The 27,450-nt window shown below is 37.9% G+C and overlaps 1 protein-coding gene across 2 annotated transcripts in view; it reads left to right on the forward strand.

Moving 5' to 3' along the window:
* The window catches only part of LOC135200976 (calexcitin-1-like), a 230,620-nt gene extending 203,489 nt beyond the window's left edge, over positions 1-27,131 (forward strand). For both annotated transcript variants that reach the window (XM_064229759.1, XM_064229760.1), the window contains exons 4-7: positions 4,214-4,333; positions 12,422-12,524; positions 12,934-13,031; positions 26,967-27,131. In XM_064229759.1, coding sequence (XP_064085829.1) covers positions 4,214-4,333; positions 12,422-12,524; positions 12,934-13,031; positions 26,967-27,080 — 435 coding nt within the window. In that variant the 3' untranslated portion in view covers positions 27,081-27,131. The remainder of the gene's footprint in view (positions 1-4,213; positions 4,334-12,421; positions 12,525-12,933; positions 13,032-26,966) is intronic.
* Positions 27,132-27,450: the final 319 nt, after the last annotated feature.

The raw sequence follows: 27,450 nt of genomic DNA on the forward strand, positions 1-27,450 counted from the left end.
TCAGGGCTGGGTTGTGTAGAAAACGGGGGTGTTCCTTTAAGGTGAATGTAGAAAAGTGCTCTGTAAATGGGGTTAATGTATTGGTCGTGGAATACTTGCAAGAACATCGTATTGCATACATACATACATATATACAATATCAGTTGACTATATTATTATTATTTTTTTTTTTTTTTTTTTTTTTTGCTCTATCACAGTCCTCTAATTCGACTGGTGGTATTTACAGTGTGGGGTTCCGGGTTGCATCCTGCCTCCTTAGGAGTCCATCACTCTTCTTACTATGTGCGCCGTTTCTAGAATCTCACTCTTCTGCATGAGTCCTGGAGTTACTTCAGCCTCTAGTTTTTCCAGATTCCTTTTCAGGGATCTTGGGATCGTGCCTAGTGTTCCTATGATTATGGGTACAATTTCCACTGGCATATCCCATATCCTTCTTATTTTCTATTTTCAGATCTTGATACTTATCCATTTTTTCCCTCTCTTTCTCTTCAACTCTGGTGTCCCATGGTATTGCGACATCAATGAGTGCTACTTTCTTCTTGATTTTCCTCAATCAACGTCACGTCTGGTCTATTTGCACGATCACCCTATCTGTTCTGATACCATAGTCCCAGAGGATGGTGCTCGTACCACTTATCATTGCAAGGTAGCTGATGTTTCTTGCACAAGCTCCAGTGTTATTATTATTATTATTATTATTATTATTATTATTATTATTATTATTATTATTATTATTATTATTATTATTATTATTATTATTCAGGACATGAACCTATTCATATGGAAAAAAGTCCACCACGTGGGCCACTGACTTGAAATTCAAACTTCCAAAGTATATGGTTTCCATTCAAAGGAAGCAGTAAAAGGTAATGGGAAATACAGAAAGAAAAGATCAGTTATTAAAAAAAACGGCCATATAAATAAATATAAATCAAATAAATAAATAAATAAACTAATAATAAATAATAAATAAATAAATGAATAAATATAAATGTAACAAAATTACCAAAATGTATGGAGAATTGTATTAGTGCATTCTGTGTAATGGAGCTGTGAATCGTACATAGCTACTTGATGTCGCAATACCATGGGACGCCAGAGTTGAAGAGAAAGAGAGGGAAAAATGGATAAGAATCAAGATCTGAAAATAGAAATAAGAAGGATTACTTACTAGACGAAAATGTATTACATATATATATATATATATATATATATATATATATATATATATATATATATATATATATATATATATATATATATGTATATATATATATATAAATATATACATTTATACGTACATACATACATACGTACATACATACCTCCAGTATTCTCGAAAGGGCATTCCTGAACCCCTTTTAGATCTAATTACTGGCAATTGAAGACCCTCCCCATAATGAATTCAGTTCGGACGTATTCAAATTGATTTTACTCATTGCCGGTGACCTACTTACGTTGGGTGGGCCATTTCTCATTGGTTATGTATGTATGTATGTATGTATGTATGTATGTATGTATGTATGTATTTAAGAGTCCTCAATGTAGAGACGGAATCCAGATGGTTCGAGAGAGAGATGTGGTACTCAACGATAGGCAAAAAAAAAACAGCTAGGTACTACTAAATATTTCAATTTCAATATCCCTACGAAATAGATATGAGGCTAAGATAGAAAATTGCAGGATTCCTCTCTCTCTCTCTCTCCTCTCTCTCTCTCTCTCTCTCTCTCTCTCTCTCTCAGAATATTTTTTAACATTTTGATTCCTAAAAAATAAACTTGAAGCAAAGAGAGGATATTTCACGATTCTCTCTCTCTCTCTCTCTCTCACACGCACACACACACGAACATTTATGCACGGTAGATTTTTACTATATTGTGATTGCTACACAAGAAATATGAGGCTAACGCCTAAGAAACTGAATGCTCTCTCTCTCTCTCTCTCTCTCTCTCTCTCTCCTCTCTCTCTCTCTCTCTCCTGTCTAACCTTCTCCATCTTATCCCCAAACCTCTCCTATCAAAAGTCGAACAGATTATCCCAAACCAAAGTTTCTTTAATGGAGAAAACACATCAACACATTCCTAAGGATTTCACTCAGATTTATTATACATTCCTGAGGAATGCATAATGGGTGTTATAGAAGATTATAGAAGAACTTTGCAACGATGATTCAGGGAAATGACTTTGTGGAGTTAGGATGGTCCTGTTGAAATGGCTACCCCGAAGGAAGTTTCTTCATCAATCCAGTGAGGATGGTATCTGGGGAATCCTACGATCGAGGTAGGATGTGAATAACAGCGAAGATAAATAGGGAATCCTACGATCGAAGTAGGATGTGGGTCACGGAGATGATAACTAGGGAATCCTACGACCGAGGTAGGATGTGAATAACGTAGATGATATCTGGAGAATCCTACGATCGAGGTAGGATGTAAGTCACGGAGATGATATCTGGAGAATCCTACGATCGAGGTAGGATGTGAAGAATAACGCGGATGATATCTGGAGAATCCTACGATCGAGGTAGGATCGTCAGTCACGGAGATGATATCTGGAGAATCCTACGACCGAGGTAGGATGTGAATAACGTAGATGATATCGGAGAATCCTACGATCGATGGTTAGGATGTCAGTCACGGAGATGATATCTGGAGAATCCTACGATCGAGGTAGGATGTGAATAACGCGGATGATATCTGGAGAATCCTACGATCGAGGTAGGATGTCAGTCACGGAGATGATATCTGGGGAATCCTACGATCGAGGTAGGACGTGAATAATGCCGATGATATCTGGAGAATCCTACGACCGAGGTAGGGTGTGAAGAACAGGGATGATATCTGGGGAATCCTAAGATCGAGATAAGATGATGAGCAGGAAGGGTTATCTTCAGTTTTTGCAAAGTTTCCTAAGTCCTCGTCGAGGTGGCTTACTTGAGCGGGCGCGAGACCTTGGAGAGAGAGAGAGATTTTTTAGAGAGAGAGAGAGAGAAAGTTAAGGCAGTGGTCCCTTTCTCTCATTCTCTCTCTCTCTCTCTCTCTCTCTCTCTCTCTCTCTCTCTCTCTCTCTCTCTCAAAAAGCAGGAGACTTTGGCTTTGAAAAAGGTGTGTCGTTTCTTTTAAAAAAATGGAACAGATGGAAAAGTTGTGTCCTTTTTTTTTCAAATAAAAAAGGAAACAGATTGACAGGAAACAATTCCAAATGTACTCATTTAATTCGACATTTACTCATTTCATTCTTTATTTACTCACTGATTATCTCATTTCTCTGTAACGGCCCCTCCCATCAAACCAGATGTGACCCGTTGTACGAAACAAAGTACTGTTAATTTCCACTTTTGCTTTTTCAAACGAACCTCTCACGCCAATAGAGAACGTCCCCTTCTCTTATCTTCGTCTTCTTCTTCTTCTTCTCTTCCTTCTTCTTCTTCTTCTCCTTCTCCTCCTTCTTCTTCTTCTTCCTTTTCTTCTCCTCCTCCTCCTCCTTCTTCTTCTTTCCTCTTTTCTTTTCCTTCCTCTCCTTCTTCTCTTCTTCTTCTTCTTCCTTTTCTTCTCCTCCTCCTTCTTCTTCTTCTTCCTTTTCTCCTCCTCCTCCTCCTCCTTCTTCTTCTTCTTCTCCTCCTTCTCCTTCCTCCTTCTCCTCCTTCTTCTTCCTGCCTCTCCTCCTCCACCCCTTCTTCTCCTCTCTCTCTTCTCTCCTTCCTTCCTCTCCTCCTCCTTCCTTCTTCTTCTTCTTCCTTCTTCCTTCTCTCCTTCCTCCTTCTCTCCGTTTCTTCTTCTTCTTCCTTCCTCTCCTCCTAATTCTCCTCCCCTCCTCCTCCTCTCCTCCTTCCTTCTTCTTCTTCTTCTTCTTCTTCTTTTCTCTCCTTTTCCTTTCCTTCCTCCTTCTTCTTCCTTCTTCCTTCCTTCTCCCTCCTCCTTCCTCCTTCCTTTTTATTACTTCTTCTTCTTCTCATACTCCTCCTCCTCCTCCTCCTTCTTCTTCTTCTTCTTCTTCTTCTTCTCTTCTTCTTCTTCATACTCCTCCTCCTCCTCCTCCTCCTCCTCCTTCTACTTCTTCTTCTTCCTCTTCTCCTCCTCCTTCTTCTTCTCCTTCTTCTCCTCCTCCTCCTCTTCTTCTTCGTCTCTTCTTAATGAGCGATTCTCCATCCCCCACCCCCCACTTCCAGATTACTTCTATTTCCTAACGGCCTGGATTTCCTTGCCATTTCCAGAAAGTGTGCGGGGCCCGAGGGTGGACCCAGGAGGACTCCCACTACAACAAGACGCGAAACACGCTACGCACCCTGTGGACGGTCCTCACCAGTCGGGCGGACAGAGATCAGGATAGTCAGGTAAGGGCGGAGAGATATGGACAGAGAGATAGAATGAGAAGAGGGACGTGGAGACAGACTCTGTGAGGCAGAAGATGAAGAGAAAGATGCTGAGAAGAATCAGAGAGAGAGAGAGAGAGAGAGAGAGAGAGAGAGCAAATGACGAACATCTATGAGAGTGAGAGAGTAATGACATGAAGAAGATGAGAGTGAGATAATATAAAGGTATGAGAGTGAGAGAGATATATATAATATCAAGGTGTGAGAGAGAGATAATATGAAGATATGAGAGTGAGAGAGAGATAATATGAGGATAATGAGAAGGACAGTGGGAGAAATATATACAAGTATATGAGAGAGAGAGATAATATGAAGATATGAGAGAGAGAGAGAGAGATGATATAAAGATTTGAGAGAGCGAGATGATATGAAGATAATGAGAGAGAAAAAAAAATAATGTGAAGTAATGATGAGAGAGAGAGGGAGAGATAATAATATGAAGATAATAAGAGAAAGGGATAATATGAAAATAATGAGAGTGTGCGAAAGCGAGAGAATGGATAAATTGAAATATATGCAAGTATATGAGAGAGAGAGAGACAGACAGGTAGACAGAGAGAAAGAGAATATGAAGATATGTTATAGAGAGAGAGAGAGAGAGAGAGAGAGAGAGAGAGAGAGAGAGAGAGAGCTAATTAATCATTCAACCAGTGTCATGACCAAGATGAAGTCATGTTCCACCGTCATGTGTAGCCCCCGTCATTGCGAATTGCTAATCATTCCCTTCCCGAATCAGGTCCGTCCGTCTGACTGAATGATGCCTGGGGAATGAGTGGGTCCTGGGTGAGAGGAAGACCGTCTCTCAAACACGTGTAAGACACGGCGCGGCGGAACGTGTTTTCGAAATGTGTTTGTTTGAATGATATTTGAGGTCCATTGTCGATGCTTTGAATGTTGTTATAATGGTAAAAGAGTTCTTGTTTATTGTTATTCAATTACATATAAGGTTTACTTACGTGAGATGTTACGGATTGGTAAAATATTCTACGGTACTTTTGTGCTCACTATAAATATGTGTCTGTATATATTCTATATATCTATATATATATATATATATATATATATATATATATATATCTATATATATATATATATATATAATATAGATATTATATTTTATAATACAAATATATTTGTACATATATAATCTATATATCTATATAGTGCATCTATATACAATTATATATGTATATATATACACAGTTATGTGTACATATACACATACAAACATACATATACATACATACACACATACATACATAGTAGTACGTATTCCTACATACTCATCCCTCTCTCTAATGTCGCCATTAATCACAAGAACTGCCGCCGTAACGAAAAACACTAGTCGCTTAATCCCCTGTAAACTTTATTAATCTCCCTGGCGGATTCCGAACTTAGTTATAACACTCTCTCTCTCTCTCTCTCTCTCTCTCTCTCTCTCTCTCTCTCTCTCTCTCTCTCTGAGGAATATATCAGGAGTGAGCGTAGATGTGTTTAAGAATAAGCTCGACAAATATCTAATCTCCATCCCAGACCATCCAAGATTGGAAGATGCAAAATATACCGGAAGATGCACTAGCAACTCTCTGGTAGACATTAGAGGTGCCTCACACTTAGGGACCTGGGGCAACCCGAACAAGATGTAAGGTCTGTAAGGTAAGGTCTCTCTCTCTCGTCGAAAGAAGAAGGTAATATTCACGTGGATCATCCGTTAATAAGTCTACCTGGAAAGTTTGATTTGGTCAAAATGTCCCCTGATGACGTCACGACACAATAATCTTCTCGTTTTTTATTTTATATAAATGAAAACACTTGAATATTTTATCCAAAAAATATTGTATCAAATATTATTTTTTTATCATCTACTTATTGCCAAGTAGTGAAAATTCCTATTCATATTTTTATCACTCTAGTCAAATTTCAAAGTAATGAATTTTTAACCAGAAATGTTTTTTATTGTTTTTTCTAAATTCGTCAAAATTTCAAAGAAAAAAATCCCCATTCGCTTTTTTTCTAATCAGAACATTCATATAGTTTTTATCTGCAACTGGAAAAACATTTGCTCTCTCTCTCTCTCTCTCTCTCTCTCTCTCTCTCTCTCTCTCTCTCTCTCTCTCTCAGAGCATCCGAAAAATAAATATCGTATGATTCACACTGATCCGCTCTATAACAATAATCCGCGAATCACAATCTGCGAATCGCGATTCTTCGTCCTGTATCGTAAAACGAAGAGGTTTAATAATGACGGAAGAGCTAATTAAGTGGGTCCCATAAATCAAATTTCGGTGACACCTCTTTCGTGGGAGAATGAGGCCAATAGCTCAACCCCGCCCCCCCCCCCACCACCCCTGACCCCCTCCCCGCTCCCCCTTCCAACCGTTGGATACACTTACGGATATGTTATGACTCTGGTCCTCGAGATTTGGAGCCCTGGAGAATTCAAAAGACCTGTCTGAGTTAATGGGCAATGAGAGAGAGAGGAAGGGAGAGAGAGACAGACAGACATGAGGAAGAAGAACGAGACACCGAGGGAGAAGAACGAGAGAGACAGAGACGAAGACAATGAGAGAAAGAGATGACATATATATATATTATATATATATATATATATATATATATATATATATATGTAGTATATATACATATAAAGAGAGAGAGAGAGAGAGAGAGAGAGAGAGAGAGAGAGAGAGAGAGAGAGAGAGATGCACTTGCAGAGAGAAAGAGACAAACAAAAAGAGTGACAGAATGAGAGTGACAGAGAACAGTCATACATACATATATATATATATATTATATATATATATATATATATATATATATATATATATATATATAAAGAGAGAAAGAGAGAGAGAGAGAGAGAGAATGTTGTGTAGACGAATTCACTCCTTAATATTGATCAACTGTTGTGATTTATTCATTTCGAATTTTTATGATTTTTAGACATTTAATCATACATACATACAAACAAACATACATAAATACATACATACATATACATACATAGTTGTGACCGAGCTAATGCAATTAACATAAACAGTTAGTTAATGACTTTTTCTTTATTTGTTTTTTTTTTCAACAAAGCATAAAAACAGGATTCCTCGTCAAAAAATTGTCTCTCCATAGATTTTTAGACTGACATCATCTACTATGGAGACCATTTTTATACTAACATCGTCTACGTAAATTATTTTTAAAACTAACGTCTATTTAGACTAACATCATCTGTGTATACCATTTCTAGACTAAAATTTTTACACTAATCCTTAGCTAATTTGTCACTACCTAACGAGTCATGGCTTCATTTAAGTAGCGTCACTTTTATTCTTCCCAAAATTGTCATTCGGCCATACCTATAGACTTTGGAGATAGGTGAAATCCACACATGAATCCGTCACAACCCAGATCTTTTTTTATCAATTGATTCGTTCAAAAACACATCTCAGAATCGCCTTCCCTAAGTCACTTTTAAATCCATTATCGCTGAGATAAAGGAATATATATTAAATTGGCCCAATTCAAGCTCGCTGCTAATAGCACGTAATAGTCCAATTTCGAACCCCCATTATCTAATAAGGCTTTGAGAATTTGATAATAATGCTACCCCTAGCAGGTATCCTGTCTAGTTAGGTCATTCGAGTTTAGATGCCTCTACGGCCTTAGACTTAAGCAGACTTATAGATCTAGACTTATTATTATTGCCTTTCAAGTCGTAACCTTTTTTATGATTTTTATAACTATAGGTCCTTCCGTCCTGCGTAGACTTGGGAAGAATTTTTGGAACTGTAATTTTCGACAATCATCCCTATCTAAGCCTTTTCCTCCATGATTCAGCTAAGAGTATTTTATCCTCTCTCTCTCTCTCTCTCTCTCTCTCTCTCTCTCTCTCTCTCTCTCTCTCTCTGATGCAAGAGGATATTGCAGATACGGAGAAAATTGCAGATTCAGACACAAAATGAATAATTATGATGAAGGAAGATCAAATATTATGGAAAAGTTGGATTTTTTAATGTCAGAATTTTCTGGAAATGAAAGAAGAACAATACCAGAACAGGAAAGAGACATGGGAAAATCCTTATTATTACCCTTATTAAATGAAGGAGAAAACACGCAAACCATCATAGTGATGAATGTGCAGGGTTTAATTACGAGTAACTCAAAAAGAAAAATAGAGTACTTAGAAGAACTAACCCAAATTGAAAAGAAAATAGATATAATGAATATAAGTGAAACCTGGTATTCCCAAGAGACTGGGAATGATGATCAAATAAAAGGGTTCCAAACTTAGAGATCAGGTAGAAAAAATAGGAATCAAGGGGGAACCGCAATATATGGGAAAAGCAAAAAACAAGGAAAAATATATGAGAAATATAGTAACTCAGAATGTGAACTAATAGCGGTAGAATTTGAATCTGAAAAATTAATGAACATAGTAATATATAGACCTCCTAATACGAAAGAGTTTGACTTAATAATAGAAAAATTGGATGATATATGTAGAAATCACAAGGACTGGACTATTCTCCTATCTGGAGACTTCAACTTTCCTTTCGTAGACTGGAAAGAACGAATAGGAGATTGTGGTTGTACTTATATATATAAAAAGAGAGTAATAGTAGTGCAGAAGATAAGAGGCAATTCGAAAAGCTATTAGATATGCTACTAGAATACAACATTCTTCAACAAATAAATCACCTGCCAACAAGAAAGGAAAATACTTTAGACCTAGTTATTTGTGAACGAGATGAATTATGTTAAAGCAATAATAGTCTATAATGCGAGTATTTCAGAACTAGTAATGTCATAGAATTAAACAGTCCATTTCCCAAAGCAAGTGAAAACAGAGATAAGCAAGAAATGAAAAAGTGGGAAGGATATGGAAAATACAACTTCTACAGTAAAAATATAAAATGGTCAGAAATAAATGAAGAATTAAACAAAGATTGGGATAACAGTTTCGTAAGTGATGACATAAGGGTAAATACGGAGATATTATATAAAATATTAGAGAAAATAGTGGATAAATATATACCGAAAAAGAAAAATAAACATCAGTCATGCATTCCAAGAGACAGAAGGATCTTGTTCCAGAAAATCAGAAAGTGGAAAAAAGGTCTTGCAAAAGAAAAAAATGCATGGAAAGTTAAAGAACTAAAAAACAAAAAGCAAGATATAAAATGCAGAACAAAAAAGATTATACAATCAAAAGAAAATGAAAAACGGACTTGGAAGAAAAAACCCTAATAAATATCAAGCAAAACCCCAAACTATTATACTCATACGCGAAAATGATGAATAAAAGAAGTAGAAATAGGCCCTCTAAGAATTGAAGGGAGATTAACGAATGAAAAAAAGGAAATTTGCAACATATTGGCAGAGCGATATAAGAGAGAATTCACCCCTAGAATAGATAATGAAGATAATGATATAGAAGTAAGGGACGAAAATAGTGAATATTTAGCTGACATAGATATTAATGGAAGCTGATATTGTTGCAGGTGCTATTAATGAAATTAAAAATGGAGCTGCAGCAGGGCCTGATGGAGTTCCTGCTATTTTGTTAAAGAAAGTAGTTCATTCTATCGCAAAGCCACTTGCAATATTATTAAGACAAAGTGTAGATACAGACATGATTTATGATGAGCACAAATTAGCATATATTACCCCTGCATTCAAAAGTGGATCAAGACTAGAGGCAAGTAATTATAGGCCTGTGAGTCTAACATCACATATTATGAAAGTGTATGAAAGGGTAATGAAGAAAAATATTATGAAACATTTAATAAAAAATAATCTCTTTAATATAGGGCAACATGGTTTCGTACCCGGAAAAAGTACACAAACCCAACTGTTAGTCCACCGTGAGAACATATACAAAAATATGAAAAGTGGAAATGAAACAGATGTGGTTTATCTAGACTTTGCAAAAGCTTTTGACAAGGTAGACCATAATATATTAGCGAAGAAAATTAGAAAACATAATATAGTGGATAAAGTAGGAGGATGGTTAAAAGAATTTTTACACAACAGAAAACAGATAGTTATTGCAAACGATGAGAAATCGGATGAAGCTAAGGTAATTTCCGGTGTGCCACAAGGTACGGTGTTAGCTGCATTACTGTTTGTTATTATGATTGCAGACATAGACAGTAATGTTAAGGACTCGGTAGTGAGTAGTTTCGCCGATGACACAAGAATAAGTAGAGAAATTACTTGTGATGAAGATAGGAAAGCATTACAAAGAGACCTTAACAAAGTATATGATTGGGCAGAGGTAAATAGGATGGTATTTAACTCTGACAAATTTGAATCAATAAACTATGGAGACAGAGAAGGAAAGCTATATGCATATAGGGGACCTAATAATGAGACAATCACAAATAAGGAAGCAGTTAAAGACCTTGGTGTGATGATGAATAGGAATATGTTATGCAACGATCAAATAACAATTCTATTGGCAAAATGTAAAGCAAAAATGGGAATGTTGTTACGGCACTTCAAAACAAGAAAAGCTGAACACATGATTATGCTTTATAAAACATATGTTCGTAGTCCACTTGAATATTGCAATATGATATGGTACCCACACTATCAAAAGGATATTGCACAAATAGAGAGTGTACAAAGGTCCTTTACAGCTAGAATAGAAGTTAAGGACCTTGACTACTGGGAAAGACTACAATCCTTAAAATTATATAGTCTAGAAAGGAGAAGAGAACGCTACATGATAATTCTGGCATGGAAACAGATAGAAGGAATAGCTGAAAACATCATGGAGCTAAAAATATCAGAAAGAGCAAGCAGAGGTAGATTAATAGTGCCCAAAACTATACCAGGAAAAATAAGGAAAGCACACAGGACATTAATCCACTACGCACCAGCATCGATAATGCAGCGTCTATTCAATGCGTTGCCAGCTCATCTGAGGAATATAACAGGAGTGAGCGTAGATGTGTTTAAGAATAAGCTCGACAAATATCTAAACTGCATCCCAGACCATCCAAGATTGGAAGATGCAAAATATACCGGAAGATGTAATAGCAACTCTCTGGTAGACATTAGAGGTGCCTCCATACTGAGTGACCTGGGGCAACCGAACAAGATGTAAGGTCTGTAAGGTAAGGTAAGGTCTCTCTCTCTCTCTCTCTCTCTCTCTCTCTCTCTCTCTCTCTCTCTCTCTCTCTCTCTCTCTCTCTACTTTTCTCATTCCATCTCACAACTGCGTCATCTTTCTATAAACTTAATTTTACGTCGCTCGCATCAAATTTCTTCTTCAGTAACCACTTAAATCATCCACTTGCATCCTCAGCCGCTACCTGGATCGCCATTCATCCATATGGCATCCATTTTGCGTCATTATTCATCCATTTCCTAAATTATTTGAGTAAATATCAGTAGAAGACAATTGTAAAACTGAATTCGAATTTTACATCCAGTTTTGACATTCATCACATGGTGTGACTCACCCGTTTCATCCATTTATCATCCGTTTCATCCATGTATCATCCATTCCAGCCTTCAGCTTTAAATAAGATCTCTGACTCATCCACTCAGTCATCCACGCTGTTATCCATTCCAGAACTCCTCTTCGTTCCAGCGTCAAACTTTTTATAGCCATCACAAGCTATGATTCATCCGTTTCATCCAAATATCATCCATTTCAGACTTCAGTTTTAAATAAAATCTATGACTCATCCAGTCAGTCATCCACTCAGTCATCCATTTCATTAAACATTATATTTCCGTCACAAGATGTGACTCATGCATTTCATCCAAATATCACCCGCTTCAGACTTCAGTTTTAAACAATATCTCTAAGTCATCCACTCAGTCATCCACTTCACTAAACATTTTATTTCCATCACTAGCAGTGACTCATCCATTTCATCCAAATATCATCCATTTCAGACTTCAGCATAAAGTAAAATCTTTGACTCACCCACTCAGTCATCCATTTCATCCAAATATCATCCATTTCAGACCTGTGTTAAATAAAATCTTTGACTCGCCCCCTCAGTCACCCATTCCATAACTCTTCACCCATTCCAGGTCTCAGTAGAGGAATGGTATTCTGCCTGGCAGGAGGACGAGTCTGACCGGGAATGGAGCCACAGATTTCGGGATTTGATGTTCCTCTTAGAAGACGCCTCAGGTAAGGGAGGGAGGGAGGGAGGAAGGTCCTTCTACCCCCTTCCTCTTCTTCTACTTCTTCTTCTTCTACGTAGGCCTACCTGCGATGTATAATCAGTTTGTTCGTGTTAACAACTTTCGTAAATGAGCCTATATCACCTACGATGAATAGACCTACACCTACGATGATAATCTCCTGTTTATCAGTGCTAACACTTTTGTAACCGAACCTGTCCCATACAGGCCTATACCTAAGATAATCATCTCCCGTTTATTCTTGTTAACACCTTTCATAACTGAGCCTATATCACCTACGATGAATAGACCTTCACCTACGATAATAATCTGTTTATCAGCGCTAACACTTATGTAACCGGGGCTGTCCCACATAGGCCTCTACCTGCGATAATAACCTGCCTTTTATTCCACAGGTGACGGCCATATCGACGTGGACGAGTACGTGGCCCTCTACACAGCCTTAGGCCTAACGGAATCCGGATGTCGCGAGGCCTTCAGAAGAGTCCAGAAGGTACTTGGCGTCTTCCTTATTCACGCCGCGTTCTTGTAGCTTGAACAGATTGATTCCTGATATTCTCCTCTCTGTAGAGTCTGTAAGACTCTGCCTGTAGGTTCTCTGGGTTTGAATGGGGCGTCTAACTTTCGTTCGTTTCTGAAGCTGAATTGAGCACTCTCTCTCTTCTTCTTCTTCTTCTTTCTTCTTCTTCTTAAAGTAGTTTCATTTTTTCTGGCTATGAAATGTGTTGCTTAATGGGTATGATTTTTTGTAGTATTTGGCATTAAAATAGATCCCTTTTGGTGTAAGATTTGTAGCTAATTGGGTAAGTTTTTGTAGAGTTTAACATATAAAAGGGTCCTTTTTGGGATAGGCTAACGAAATGTGTAGCTAAATGAGCAAGTTTTGTAGAATTCAGCATGAAAATGGGTCTTTTTTTTTTGACGTATGCTAACGGAATCTGTAGCAAAATGAGTAAATTTTGTAGAAATTAGCATAAGAATTTGCCTTTTGGGATAGGTTAAGAAATGTGTAGCAAAATTAGCGAATTTTGTAGAAATTATCATAAGGAGGGGCCTCTTTAGTGTATGCTACCGGAATCTGTAGCAAGATGTACACATATCTGTAACATTTAGCATAAGCGGTATCTTTTTTTTTTCACTGAATATAATAAATTAAACTAAATACTTCACATTTCACTAGGAATACAGGAGTCCCTACGACACTGAGATGTCACTTAAAGATTTGATTATAACTGGGAGGTAAGCACTTTCATGAAAAGTAAACAGGCCTTAATAATAATAATAATAATAATAATAATAATAATAATAATAATAATAATAATAATATAATAATAATAATAATAATAATAATATTAATAATAAAGTGTGGCGCCGTGGCAGAGTGGGTTAGGTCGTCAATGGACTGGTTAAGTTAAGCAACATTGGGGCTGGTCAGTCGTTGGATGGGTGACCGCTCTCCCTCGGCGTTGATTCCTTGGGAAAGGATCTTTACCATAATTTCCTCAGTCTACTTAGCTGTAAATGAGTACCTATCCCTGATGGGGTGGAGGGTCCAGCTATGGGTTAAATAGCAAAACTCAGCAATGATGGAAAGAAATGAAGGAATAAACGACAACGACGTAAATGGAACCTCTGGCAACAGTGGAGCTTCGTCCGGCAGCCAGGTATTCAACCCAAATGAAGGGGAAGACGGTCAGGTGCTTGGAGGTCGTCATCCAGCAACTGACCACCACAACGACAGTACCAAAACAGCCCTGAGAATTGGAGCTACAGAAGCAAAAAGGAAGAAATGGACAAGAGAAGAAAATAAAAAGGAAACATATGGAGATGCTACATCAGAAGCAAACCCGACGGAGAGAGGATATAGAAGAAGGTTGGTCAACATCTGGAATGAGAGGAATAACACCCCCCAAACAGAGCATAAAGAAAAACAACTGGCTCTCCCCAACAGAAAGAGAAGAACTGGAAGGGAAATGTCACACGACAACGAAATTACACGAAGACGAACTGAGAGACGACGCCACAGAAGACGACAGGGATGATGAGGTATCAAACAACGATACACGAAGAAACACCGACGAAGTAACAGAGAGGACGGAATGGGTAGAAAATTATTAGACAATGGATGGAGCCAGATACAGAGAGAACAAAGATCCCCTCCAAGAAATTAAGGCAAAAAACAAGTGAGGTCATTGAAATAATGGGCATAATACACACCACCAGTATCACAGAAACAAATAACTTGGCATAAGCAGGAGCAAGATTAGTAGCAGAACTGATGAGGATTCGAACACCAACACCACCAGCACAACCAACCCAACACAAACCAAAACAGCAACCTCCTTGGAAAAGGCGCCTGGAAAAGCAAATCATGGTGATGAGATCTGACTTGAGTAAACTGAAAGAGATGGCAGAAAAAAAGCTAAAGAAGCAAGAAAACAAGGGAGGAACTCAACGAGAAATACAAAGTACAAGAGAGGGGACTAAACAACACAATAGAAGATGTAAAACAGAGGCTTAAGGCCAAAGCACAGAAGATCCAACGGTACATGAACAGGAATAAGGGATACCAACAGAACAAACTATTCGGAACCAACCAGAAAAGACTATACAGCCAAACTAAGAGGGGAAGATCCAACGGTACATGAACAGGAATAAGGGATACCAACAGAACAAACTATTCGGAACCAACCAGAAAAGACTATACAGCCAACTAAGAGGGGAAGACAACCACCAAGAAATTCCTGAAGCCGAACCAAGTAAGAGACTCTGGGAAAACATATGGAGCAATCCGGTATCACACAACAAACATGCATCATGGCTCCAGGAAGTCAAGGAAGAAGAAACAAGGAGAATAAAACAAAGATTCACAGACATCACGACAGACACAGTCAGACACCAACTAAAGAAATGCCAAACTGGAAAGCCCCAGGTCCCAATGAAGTCCATGGATACTGGCTCAAAAACTTCAAGGCCCTACACCACGAATAGCAGAACAACTCAGCATTGTATCTCAAATCACCATGCACCAAATGGATGACCACAGGAAGAACATCCTTAGTACAAAAAGACAAGAGTAAGGGAAATATAGCCAGTAACTACAGGCCTATCACCTGCCTACCAATAATGTGGGAGTTACTAACAGGTATCATCAGTGAAAGGCTATACAATTACCTAGAGGAGACAAACACCATCCCCCACCAACAGAAAGGCTACAGAGGGAAGTATAAGGGGCACACAAAAATCCAGCTCCTGATTAGACAAAATGGTAATGAAGAACAGTAGAAGAAGGAAAACCAACCTAAGCATGGCATGGATAGACTATAAGAAAGCCTTCGACATGATACCATACACATGGCTAATAGAATGCCTGAAAATATATGGGGCAGAGGAAAACACCGTCAGCGTCCTCAAAAATACAATGCGCAACTGGAATACAATACTTACAAGCTCTAGAATAAGACTAGCAGAGGTTAATATCAGAAGAGGGATCTTCCAGGGCGACTCACTGCCCCCACTCTCTTCGTAGTAGCCATGATTCCCATGACAAAACTATACAGAAGATGGATGCCGGGTACCAACTCAAGAAAAGAGGCAAACAGAATCAAACCACCTGATGTTCATGGACGACATCAAGGAAATAGATACCCTAATCCAGACTGTAAGGATTGTATCTGGGGACATCAGGATGGAGTTTGGAATAGAAAAATGCGCCTTAGTCAACATACAAAAAGACGAAGTAACGAGAACTGAAGGGATAAAGCTACCAGATGGGAGCAACATCAAACACATAGATGAGACGGGATACAAATAACTGGGAATAATGGAAGGAGGGGATATAAAACACTAAGAGATGAAGGACACGATCAGGAAAGATATGCAGAGACTCAAGGCGATACTCAAGTCAAAACTCAACGCCGGAAATATGATAAAAGCCATAAACACATGGGCAGTGCCAGTAATCAGATACAGCGCAGGAATAGTGGAATGGACGAAGGCAGAACTCCGCAGCATAGATCAGAAAGCCAGGAAACATATGACAATACACAAAGCACTACAGCCAAGAGCAAATACGGACAGACTATACATAACACGAAAGGAAGGAGGGAGAGGACTACTAAGTATAGAGGACTGCCGTCAACACGAGAACAGAGCACTGGGGCAATATCTGAAAACCAGTGAAGACGAGTGGCTAAAGAGTGCATGGGAATTAGAAGGGACTAATAAAAGTAGACGAAGACCCAGAAATATACAGAGACAGGAGAATGACAGACAGAACAGAGGACTGGCACAACAAACCAATGCACGGACAATACATGAGACAGACTAAAGAACTAGCCAGCGATGACACATGGCAATGGCTACAGATGTGAGAGCTAAAGAAGGAAACTGAAGGAATGATAACAGCAGCACAAGATCAGGCCCTAAGAACCAGATATGTTCAAAGAACGATAGACGGAAATAACATCTCTCCCATATGTAGGAAGTGCAATACGAAAATGAAACCATAAACCACATAGCAAGCGAATGCCCGGCACTTGCACAGAACCAGTACAAAAAGAGGCATGATTCAGTGGCAAAAGCCCTCCACTGGAACCTGTGCAAGAAACATCAGCTACCTTGCAGTAATAAGTGGTACGAGCACCAACCTGAAGGAGTGATAGAAAACGATCAGGCAAAGATCCTCAGGGACTATGGTAATAGAACGGATAGGGTGATACGTGCAAATAGACCAGACGTGACGTTGATTGACAAAGTCAAGAAGAAAGTAATCTCATTGATGTCGCAATACCATGGGACAACCAGAGTTGAAGAGAAAGAGAGGGAAAAAAAATGGATAAGTATCAAGATCTAAAATAGAAATAAGAAGGATATGGGATATGCCAGTGGAAATCGTACCCATAATCATAGGAGCACTAGGCACGATCCCAAGATCCCTGAAAAGGAATCTAGAAAACTAGAGGCTGAAGTAGTCTCCAGGACTCAATGCAGAAGAGTGTGATCCTAGAAACAGCGCACATAGTAAGAAAAGTGAGGACTCCTTAGGAGGCAGGATTGCAACCCGGAACACCCCACATATATAATACCACCCAGTCGAATTGGAGGACTGTGATAGAGCAAAAAAAAAAAATAATAATAATAAATAAATACAATGCGCAACTGGAATACAGTACTTACAAGCTCTGGAATAAGACTAGCAGAGGTAATATCAGGAGAGGGATCTTCAAGGCGACTAACTGTCCCCACTAATCTTCGTAGTAGCCATGATTCCCATGACAAAAGTACTACAGAAGATGGATGCCGGGTACCAACTCAAGAAAAGAGGCAACAGAATCAACCATCTGATGTTCATAGACGACATCAAGCTGTATGGTAAGAGCATTAAGGAAATAGATACCCTAATCCAGACTGTAAGGATGTATCTGGGGACATCAGGGATGGAGTTTGGGATAGAAAAATGGCGCCTTAGTCAACATACAAAAAGACACAGTAACGAGAACTGAAGGGATAAAGCTACCAGATGGGAGCAACATCAAACACATAGATGAGACTGGATACAAATACCTGGGAATAATGGAAGGAGGGGATATAAAACACCAAGAGATGAAGGACACGATCAGGAAAGAATATATGCAGAGACTCAAGGCGATACTCAAGTCAAAACTCAACGATGGAAATATGATAAAAGCCATAAACACATGGGCAGTGCCAGTAATCTGATACAGCGCAGGAATAGTGGAATGGACGAAGGCAGAACTCCGCAGCATAGATCAGAAAGCCAGGAAACATATGACAATACACAAAGCACTACACCCAAGAGCAAATACGGACAGACTATACATAACACGAAAGGAAGGAGGAGAGGACTACTAAGTATAGAGGACTGCGTCAACATCGAGAACAGAGCACTGGGCAATATCTGAAAACCAGTGAAGACGAGTGGCTAAAGAGTGCATGGGAAGAAGGACTAATAAAAGTAGACGAAGACCCAGCAAATATACAGACAGAAGAATGACAAACAGAACAGAGGACTGGCACAACAAGCCATGCACAGACAATACATGAGACAGACTAAAGAACTAGCCAGCGATGACACATGGCAATGGCTACAGAGTGAGAGCTAAAGAAGGAAACTGAAGGAATGATAACAGCGCACAAGATCAGGCCCTAAGAACCAGATATTGTTCAAAGAACGATAGGCGGAAATAACATCTCTCCCATATGTAGGAAGTGCAATACGAAAAATGAAACCATAAACCACATAGCAAGCGAATGCCCGGCACTTGCACAGAACCAGTACAAAAAGAGGCATGATTCAGTGGCAAAAGCCCTCCACTGGACCTGTGCAAGAAACATCAGCTACCTTGCAGTAATAAGTGGTACGAGCACCAACCTGAAGGAGTGATAGAAAACGATCAGGCAAATCCTGACCTACTGGGACTATGGTATCGGAACAGATAGGGTGATACGTGCAAAATAGACCAGACGCGACGTTGATTGACAAAGTCAAGAAGAAAGTATCACTCATTGATGTCGCAATACCATGGGACACCAGAGTTGAAGAGAGAGAGAGGGAAAAAATGGATAAGTATCAACGATCTGAAAATAGAAATAAGAAGATATGGGATATGCCAGTGGAAATTGTACCCATAATCATAGGAGCACTAGGCACGATCCCAAGATCCCTGAAAGGAATCTAGAAAAACTAGAGGCTGAAGTAGCTCCAGGACTCATGCAGAAGAGTGTGGTCCTAGAAACGGCACACATAGTAAGAAAAGTGATGGACTCCTAAGGAGGCAGTATGCAACCCGGAACCCCACACTATAAATACCACCCAGTCGAATTGGAGGACTGTGATAGAGCAAATAATAATAATAATAATAATAATAATAATAATAATAATAATAATAATAATAACAGTGAATGTACTTTTGCATGATTAGCCAAATTATGATAATAATATAATCATCATCATCATTATCATCATCAATAAGAGAGTACTAATACTACTGCTACCACTACTACTAATAATAATAATGATAATAATAATCACTTACCGAGAAAGCTAACAGATATAACCCAGCGATATCCGAGATTATAAAGAATTATATCCCCCAAAAGAGGCAACATGGCACAAAGGCCAAACGAAAAGATAAATAAATAAATAAATAAAAAGAAAAATATGGGTCGAATTGCGCCGCGTAATCCGTACGAAATCTGTCGATAGATCGATGACGAATGAAAGAGATGAAAAATGAAACAAAACAAAAAAAAAATGTGGACACAACGACTCACTGATGACTTCGTCGATAGGGACCAATTTGGGAGCGTTGGTCGAAATGGAATTTCACCCTTTTTTTTTTTTTTTTTTACGAAATTCCTGTTATTGTTTTGGTTTGAAGGATAACGTGGAGGTGAAGGTTTGGGGGGGGGGGGGGGAGTACGACAGATTGTAAGCGTAAGTGTAAAGTGCAATAAATTATGACGGATTGTAAGTGTAAAGTAGAGACAATTTTGGCGGATTGTAAGTGTGAAGTACAGACAATTTGACAGATTGTAAGTATAAAGTACAGAAAATTGTGACTGATTGTAAGTGTGAAGTACAGACAATTGTGACGGATTGTAAGTGTAAAGTGCAATAAATTATGACGGATTGTAAGTGTAAAGTACAGACAATTGTGGCGGATTGTAAGAGTAAAGTACAGTCAATTTTGACGGATTGTAAGTGTAAATTACAGACAATTGTGGCGGATTGTAAGTGTAAAGTACAGACAGTTGTGACTGAATGTAAATGTGAAATACAGACAATTATGACGGTTGTAAGTGTGAAGTACAGATAATTGTGACTGATTGTAAGTTGTAAGTGTAAAGTACAACCATTTTGACGGATTATAAGTGTAAAGTCCAGAAAATTGTGAGGGATTGTAAGGGTAAAGTACAGGTAATTGTGGCTGATTGTAAGTGTAAAGTACAGACGATTGTGACGCATTGTTAGTGCAAAGTATAGAAAATTGTGAGGCATAATAAGTGTAAAGTAAAAAAAAAAAAAAAAAAATTGTGACAGATTGTAATTGTAAAGTGCAAAAATTTGTGGTGGATTGTATGTGTAAAGTACAAAAAATTGTGACGGACTGTAAGTGTAAATTACAAAAAAGTATTACAAGGCATAAGTGTAAATTACAGAAAAATGTGGCGGGTAGTAAGTGTAAAAAGTATAAGTGTTACAATACAGAAAATTGTGACAAACTTCAAGCGTAAAATACTGTAAGTGTAAAGTACACAAGTGCCAAATAGATATATATATATATATTATATATATATTATATATATATATATATATATATATATATATATATACAGTACATATACATATACATATATATATATATATATTTATATATATATATATATATTTATATATAATATATATGTATGTATGCATATATATATATATATATATATATATAATATATATATATATTATATACGTTCACGGTTCCCATGGCAACGTCTGACCTGACCTGACCTGACCTGACATGCGCGGTAAAGTACGAACTGCCTTCCCATACTGGCGTAACTTACAACTTCCTACCCGTTTTATGCATTTCCCATAAGCTGGTCGTAAATTTCCTGGCCAAACCCAAACAACAGCTCAGGTTTTCCCGATTATCTCCAATTTCCCGTGCCGGCGTCCTCACGAGAGAGAGAGAGAGAGAGAGAGAGAGAGAGAGAGAGAGAGAGAGAGAGAGAGAGAGAGAGACCCACTCCCCAACTGTTCAGAATGTCCCGGAATGGCTCAGATTGTCCCATAATGACCCAGATTGCCATAGAATGTCCCAAAATGTTCAAAAAGATCGTAGAATGTCCCAAAATGCCAAAAAGATAGTAGAATGTCCCAAAATGTCCAAAATGGACGTAGAACGTCCATATAGGTCGTAGAGTGTCCCAAAGTGTTCAATGAGGTCGTACGATGTCCCAAAATATTCCGGATCGGCCCGGAATAACCCCCAGAATGAACCCAAATGTCTCAGAATATTCCAGAAGACCCAGAATGTAACAGATTGGGCCAGAATGTCCTGGGATGTCCCAGAATGACCAGGAATGACTCAGATTGGACAAAAAAGGTCGTAGAATATTGTAGAATGTCCCAATCCCAGGATGTCCCAGAATGACTCGGAATGTTCCAGAATGGTGCCAGGTATTTCTGAGCGACATAATTATTCGTATTTTTTTAACCTATCCAGGGACTTGTCGCTTTCATTTTTAGCATTATTATTATCATTAATTTTCAATTATTCGTTTAAAAACATTTTTTTTTCACTTCGGCATTTATATATTTCCAGAATTATCTATTAGGTTTCATAATTCGTGAGACTATCTGTTAAATGTAACTGTTGCAACTCTCATTCCAATCATTTATATTTGTTTCAAATGATTATCATTCATTATTTCATTATTTCATGGTGTAGCTTTCGTAGAAATCTCATTTCAGCTCGTGATTTGTCACCTCCACGTTTACATACATTTCCCAAATGATGAATTGAACTTGTTTCAAGGCAAAGAATTATTCTTACAAATCCAAACTCACATTACCATCACTTCATTCCAGTCCGTCTACTACAAAATCGCTCTGTTGGAATCTTCTCTACAAAATACAAAGTAACTCTACACGCATCTATATCTATTCTCATGCTGATTCCATCACCTGCCACCGGAATGGGAATCGGGAGTTACAAAGGGGTTCTCTGGATATTCCTAGCTACTTCCTTTCATTCCCACGGGAAATGGACCTGCCCTAAAGAGCGCCGTTAAATTCACAAACGTTCCCGTAACGGATCGCTGGTTGGTGATTTACACTTCAGAGGCAAAAGGATGTCGGCGCCGACGGCTTTGTTCGAGAGTCGTGCTCCGTTTTGGTTCTGGAAAGGCGGTTTGGTTCTGGAAGGGCGATTTATTTGGTTCTGGAGGGACGATTTGGTTCTGGAAAGGCGATTTGATTCTGGAAGGGCGATTTACCAATAGTTCTGGAAGGGCGATTTATTTAGTTCTGGAAGGGCGGTTTGGTTCTGGAAGGACGATTTGGTTCTGGAAGGACAATTTTGATTCTGAAAGGGCGATTTATTTGGTTCTGGAAGGACTATTTGCTTCTGGAAGGACGATTTGGTACTGGAAGGGAGATTTATTTGGTTCTGGAAGGACGAATTGGTTCTGGAAGGGCGATTTATTTGGTTCTGGACGGAATATTTTGGTTCTGGAAGAGCGATTTATTTGGTTTCTCTCTCTCTCTCTCTCTCTCTCTCTCTCTCTCTCTCTCTCTCTCTCTCTCTTCCATGTAGCTGTATAATTTTATTAGGATTGATTTAGGTGCTTTGAAATAAGCTATGCCTTCTCTCTCTCTCTCTCTCTCTCTCTCTCTCTCTCTCTCTCTCTCTCTCTCTCTTCAGAATTACCGACTCGTGTAAATACTTTTAAGTCACCGCGTATGAGAAATAATTCCTCGTTAATAATTCTTCCGTAGGCCTAATAGCTTACTAAGATCATTTTTTTGAAATGGATCTCACGATGCATCACAAATGTGAAACAACAAACCACAACTCATTTCCATGTTTTTACGAAGCGCTACGCAACGTTTTTGATATGTTAATAAAACAGAGGCTTTTTGTACCTTCTTGTTGGGAGGTACATTTATGCCGTTGATGCCCGGACGCAAAGAAATTTAATTTTTGGTCTTATCTCAAGAGCAGATGTATGTTTTTTTATTTTTCTCTACGATACTTCACCCGAAGTCTTCTTCAGCTAGTCTCTTGACAATTATTCCTGAAGAAGAAGAAACTCACAATCTATTAGGTTATTTGTATGTTAGAATATATATATATATATATATATATATATATATATATATATATATATATATATATTGGTGGGGGGGAGGGGGGTTAAAAATACGGCTGGTTTGAAAAGAGGCAGGAATTTCGATATCAAGTGAGAGTTAGTTTTAATCATGATGTCAGTTGTGTAGAGTTTCCTGACAGGGCTAAGTCGAAAATCTCTGGGTAGCGTCCCTGCTCATTCAGTTAGACCTAGAATAAAACTGACAGGGTGCTTCTAACTTAGTTGCTACAGCCAGGCTACTGCTTGAGAGGTAACAGCCATTTTTGGCAAGCAATCTTAGCTTTTTACTGTACCTCTTTTCATATTCACTTTCTTCATCTTACTTTCCAACCTCTCCTAACACTTGATTCATAGTGCAACTGCTTTGAGGTTTTCCTCTTGCTACGCCTTTCAAACCTTATCCTGTCAATGACCTCATAGGTCCCAGTGCTTGGCCTTTGGCCTAAATTCTATATTCAACGCAACTCAATCTTAGCTTCCTTTTAGGCCACATTGTGACTCATCATCTCACACTGAGGGACCTGGGGCAACCCGAACAAAATGTAAGGTCTGTAAGGTAAGGTAAGGACCTGTCTCCAATCCCGAATAGACGTATCTGCGATTCAAGCTCTGTCTATAATGCTCAGAGTTACGTAATTCAGCTTCTCTCTCTCTCTCTCTCTCTCTCTCTCTCTCTCTCTCTCTCTCCCGACTCCATTTTAGCGCCAGGTCTTAAATTCGGTCAGTTCGCTCTCCGATAATATTTTGTCTAGTCTTTTACATATTTTATTCGCTACAATACTGTTTCCCATTCTAAGCGTCTGAGGCCTGGGGCTTTTATCTCTTCCCAATACTCCATTTTACTCTTTAGTATTATGTCTTGCTTTCTGATTTTAGCTTAGTTTATTCCTATAGTTCTCTGTTTTTATATATATATATATATATATATATATATATATATATATATATATATATATATATATATATTCGTTTTCTAAATTGCATTAACATCAGCGGGACTCAGAATCAACAGTACTAAGTCGTACTTCATCCAGGGACCCGATTGTACTACTACTTGCAAATAGCGTCCCTAACCAGCCCAGACCCGACGCCAACGAAAAATTAAACGGGATAGGAGGTAGAGAAACTTCCTAATCTAGGAAGAGATCGAGAACTATACAAAGCGTGGCTGAAGTTAGTGTGGTAGTACTGACATGGGAAAATAGTCAATATAATAGCGCTGTTACGGGAAAATAGTCAATATGGTAGTACTTCTGGGGGGGAAAATAGTCAATATGGTAGTACTTCTGGGGGGGGAAATAGTCAATATGGTAGTACTTCTGGGGGGGAAAATAGTCAATACATTAGCACTGTTACGGGAAAATTGTCAATACACTAGGACTATTACGGGAAAATAGTCAATATGGTAGTACTACTTGGGGGAAAATAGTCAATATGGTAGTAATACTTGGAGGAAAAATAGTCAATACAATAGCACTTATGCGGGAAAATATTCAATATGTACTACTACTACGGGAAAATAGTCAATACAATTTCACTTCAACGGGAAAATAGTTAATATGGTAGTGCGCACAACTAGGGGAAAATAGTCAATATGGTAGTACTAATGGTTGAAAATAGTCAGTATGGCAGTACTACTGAGGGTAAATAGTCAATAATGTAGTACTACTAGGGGTAATTAGTTAATTTGATAGCAGACTTCCCTATCGAATTCCACAATGAATTTATAAATATAATTATTTTTTCATTCTTCACAGTTTCATAGATTTGGAACGTGTCCTAATATGCAACATCAATAAATGTTTGAAGATTAAATATCTGAAGGAAACAGTTCAAAGCACACCCATTCTGAACTACACCATCCTCTTCAATCAGAAAAAAATATGTATACGTAAATAAACATTCATTAAAAAAAAAACCATTGCTGTACTAGAATCGACTTCAAAGAATTAAAAACCTGTCATCGATTCCGACGTCACGTTCGTCAAAAGATTTTGATGTTTCGTGTTTAAATAAACAATGTAAGTAGCGCGGCTCGGGTTAATTAGCGGCTACCAGTAGTTCACCTGTCCGCCGTAGCTACGATTTCACGATTAGCTACGGCTAATTTTAGTTTTCTGAAAAGGAAACTGTTACACCGGCTTTCTCTGTCCGCCCTCTGATCTTACAAACTACTTAGCCTAGAGGGCTGCAAATTGGTACGTTGATCATAAACCCTTCAATCATCAAACGTACCAAATTGCAGCCCTCTACCCTCAGTAATTTTTATTTTGTTTATGGCTAAAGTTCGCCATAATCGTGCTTCTGGCAACTCAACAACACAGGCCGCCACGATCGGCTGAGAGTTTTTTGAGCCGCGGTTCCCACAGCGTTATGCCGAGACCACCGAAAGATAGATATATTTTTGGTGGCCTTTGTCCTAGTTAGATTTGCAAAGGTGTTGGGCTGTATGTCTTTATTTATTTCTCTGTATGTCTTGGACCCTGTAAGTCAGAGGAAACTATAGTGTATAACGTATATAGACTCAGGAATAATAGTCATAATCTGTGAATTGTAGCTTGGAAAAACACAAGGCAGCTCAGTATGTTTATATAATCTATATGAGCTACAGACGTGTATTTATACATTCTTAACTTATATATCAATTTATTTATCCATTAATTGAAGATGTGTATATTCTCTTATTCATATATATGCTATGATAATGATTATTTGGCTAATGGACGTGCTTATTTGGATTTATTCATTCATTTATTTATAAATTCTGTTTGTTTATAAAATCTATTACTTCGACACACACACACACACACACACACACATATATATATATATATATATATATATATATATATATATATATATACTATATATATATATATATATATATATATATCTATATATTTATATATGTGTGTGGTGTGTGTGTGTGTATGTGTGTACGTGTGTGTGTGTCACCTAGATGCTAATAACGCAGGTAGCTAGATATTCATGATTTGTTAGCTAGGGCCACTTATATATATATAATATATATATTATATATATATATATATATAATATCATATATCTATGTATATGTTATGTATATAAATATATATATATATATATATATATATAATATATATATATATTATTCCTATATATACTTATATTTGCTTATTTATGTATTTATTTATTTACTTATTGGTTTACTTATTCATTTTTTTATTTATTTACCTTATTTATTTATTTATTTATTCATTTCCTTTATTTAACTTATTTAACTTATTTATTTTCTTTATTTATTTACTTTTTTTTTTGGTTTTATTTTATTTATTTACTTATTTGTTTATTTAATTATCTTTATTTATTTATTTATTTCTTCTTTGTTTACTATTTATTATTTCTTTATTTATTCTATTATTATTTATTTATTTATTATTTATTTATTTATTTATTTCTATTTATTTATTCATTTATTTCATTTAATCTTTATGCATTAACTCCCCACTTATCTAACCAATCTCTGACCTAACTAATCTCTCGTCGACTTTTCCAGGAGGACTCGGGAGCCGTGACCAAAGAGAAATTCGACGAGCTCTGGGAGCAGTACTTCCACTCGGAGAACGCCGACGCCCCCGGCAACTTCATCTTCGGGAAATTCGACTTCTAAAAAATCGATCCCCCCCCCTAACCCCCCCCCCCCCTCTCTTGCTCTCTTGCTCTCTCTCTCTTGCTCGCGGTTTGCTAGGAGATTGCCACCTGGAATTTTTTTTTGTTTTTTTTCTTTTTGGTTTCATAAAAAAAATCTCCCTTCCCTCCCCCCCCCTTCCCCCCTTCTCTCTCTCTCGCTCTCTCTCTCTCTCTCTCTCTCTTCTCTCTCTCTTCTCGTCTCTCTCTCTCTCTCTCTCTCGCGGTTTGCTAGGAGATTATTGCCACCTGTATTTTTTTTTGTTTCATAAAAAAATAAACACTCCCCTCTCTCTCTCTCTCTCTCTCTCTCTCTCTCTCTCTCTCTCTCTCTCTCTCTCTCTCATCAGCAG

This window comes from Macrobrachium nipponense, chromosome 27 (assembly GCF_015104395.2).
Source record: "Macrobrachium nipponense isolate FS-2020 chromosome 27, ASM1510439v2, whole genome shotgun sequence".
NCBI classification, from domain to species: domain Eukaryota; kingdom Metazoa; phylum Arthropoda; class Malacostraca; order Decapoda; family Palaemonidae; genus Macrobrachium; species Macrobrachium nipponense.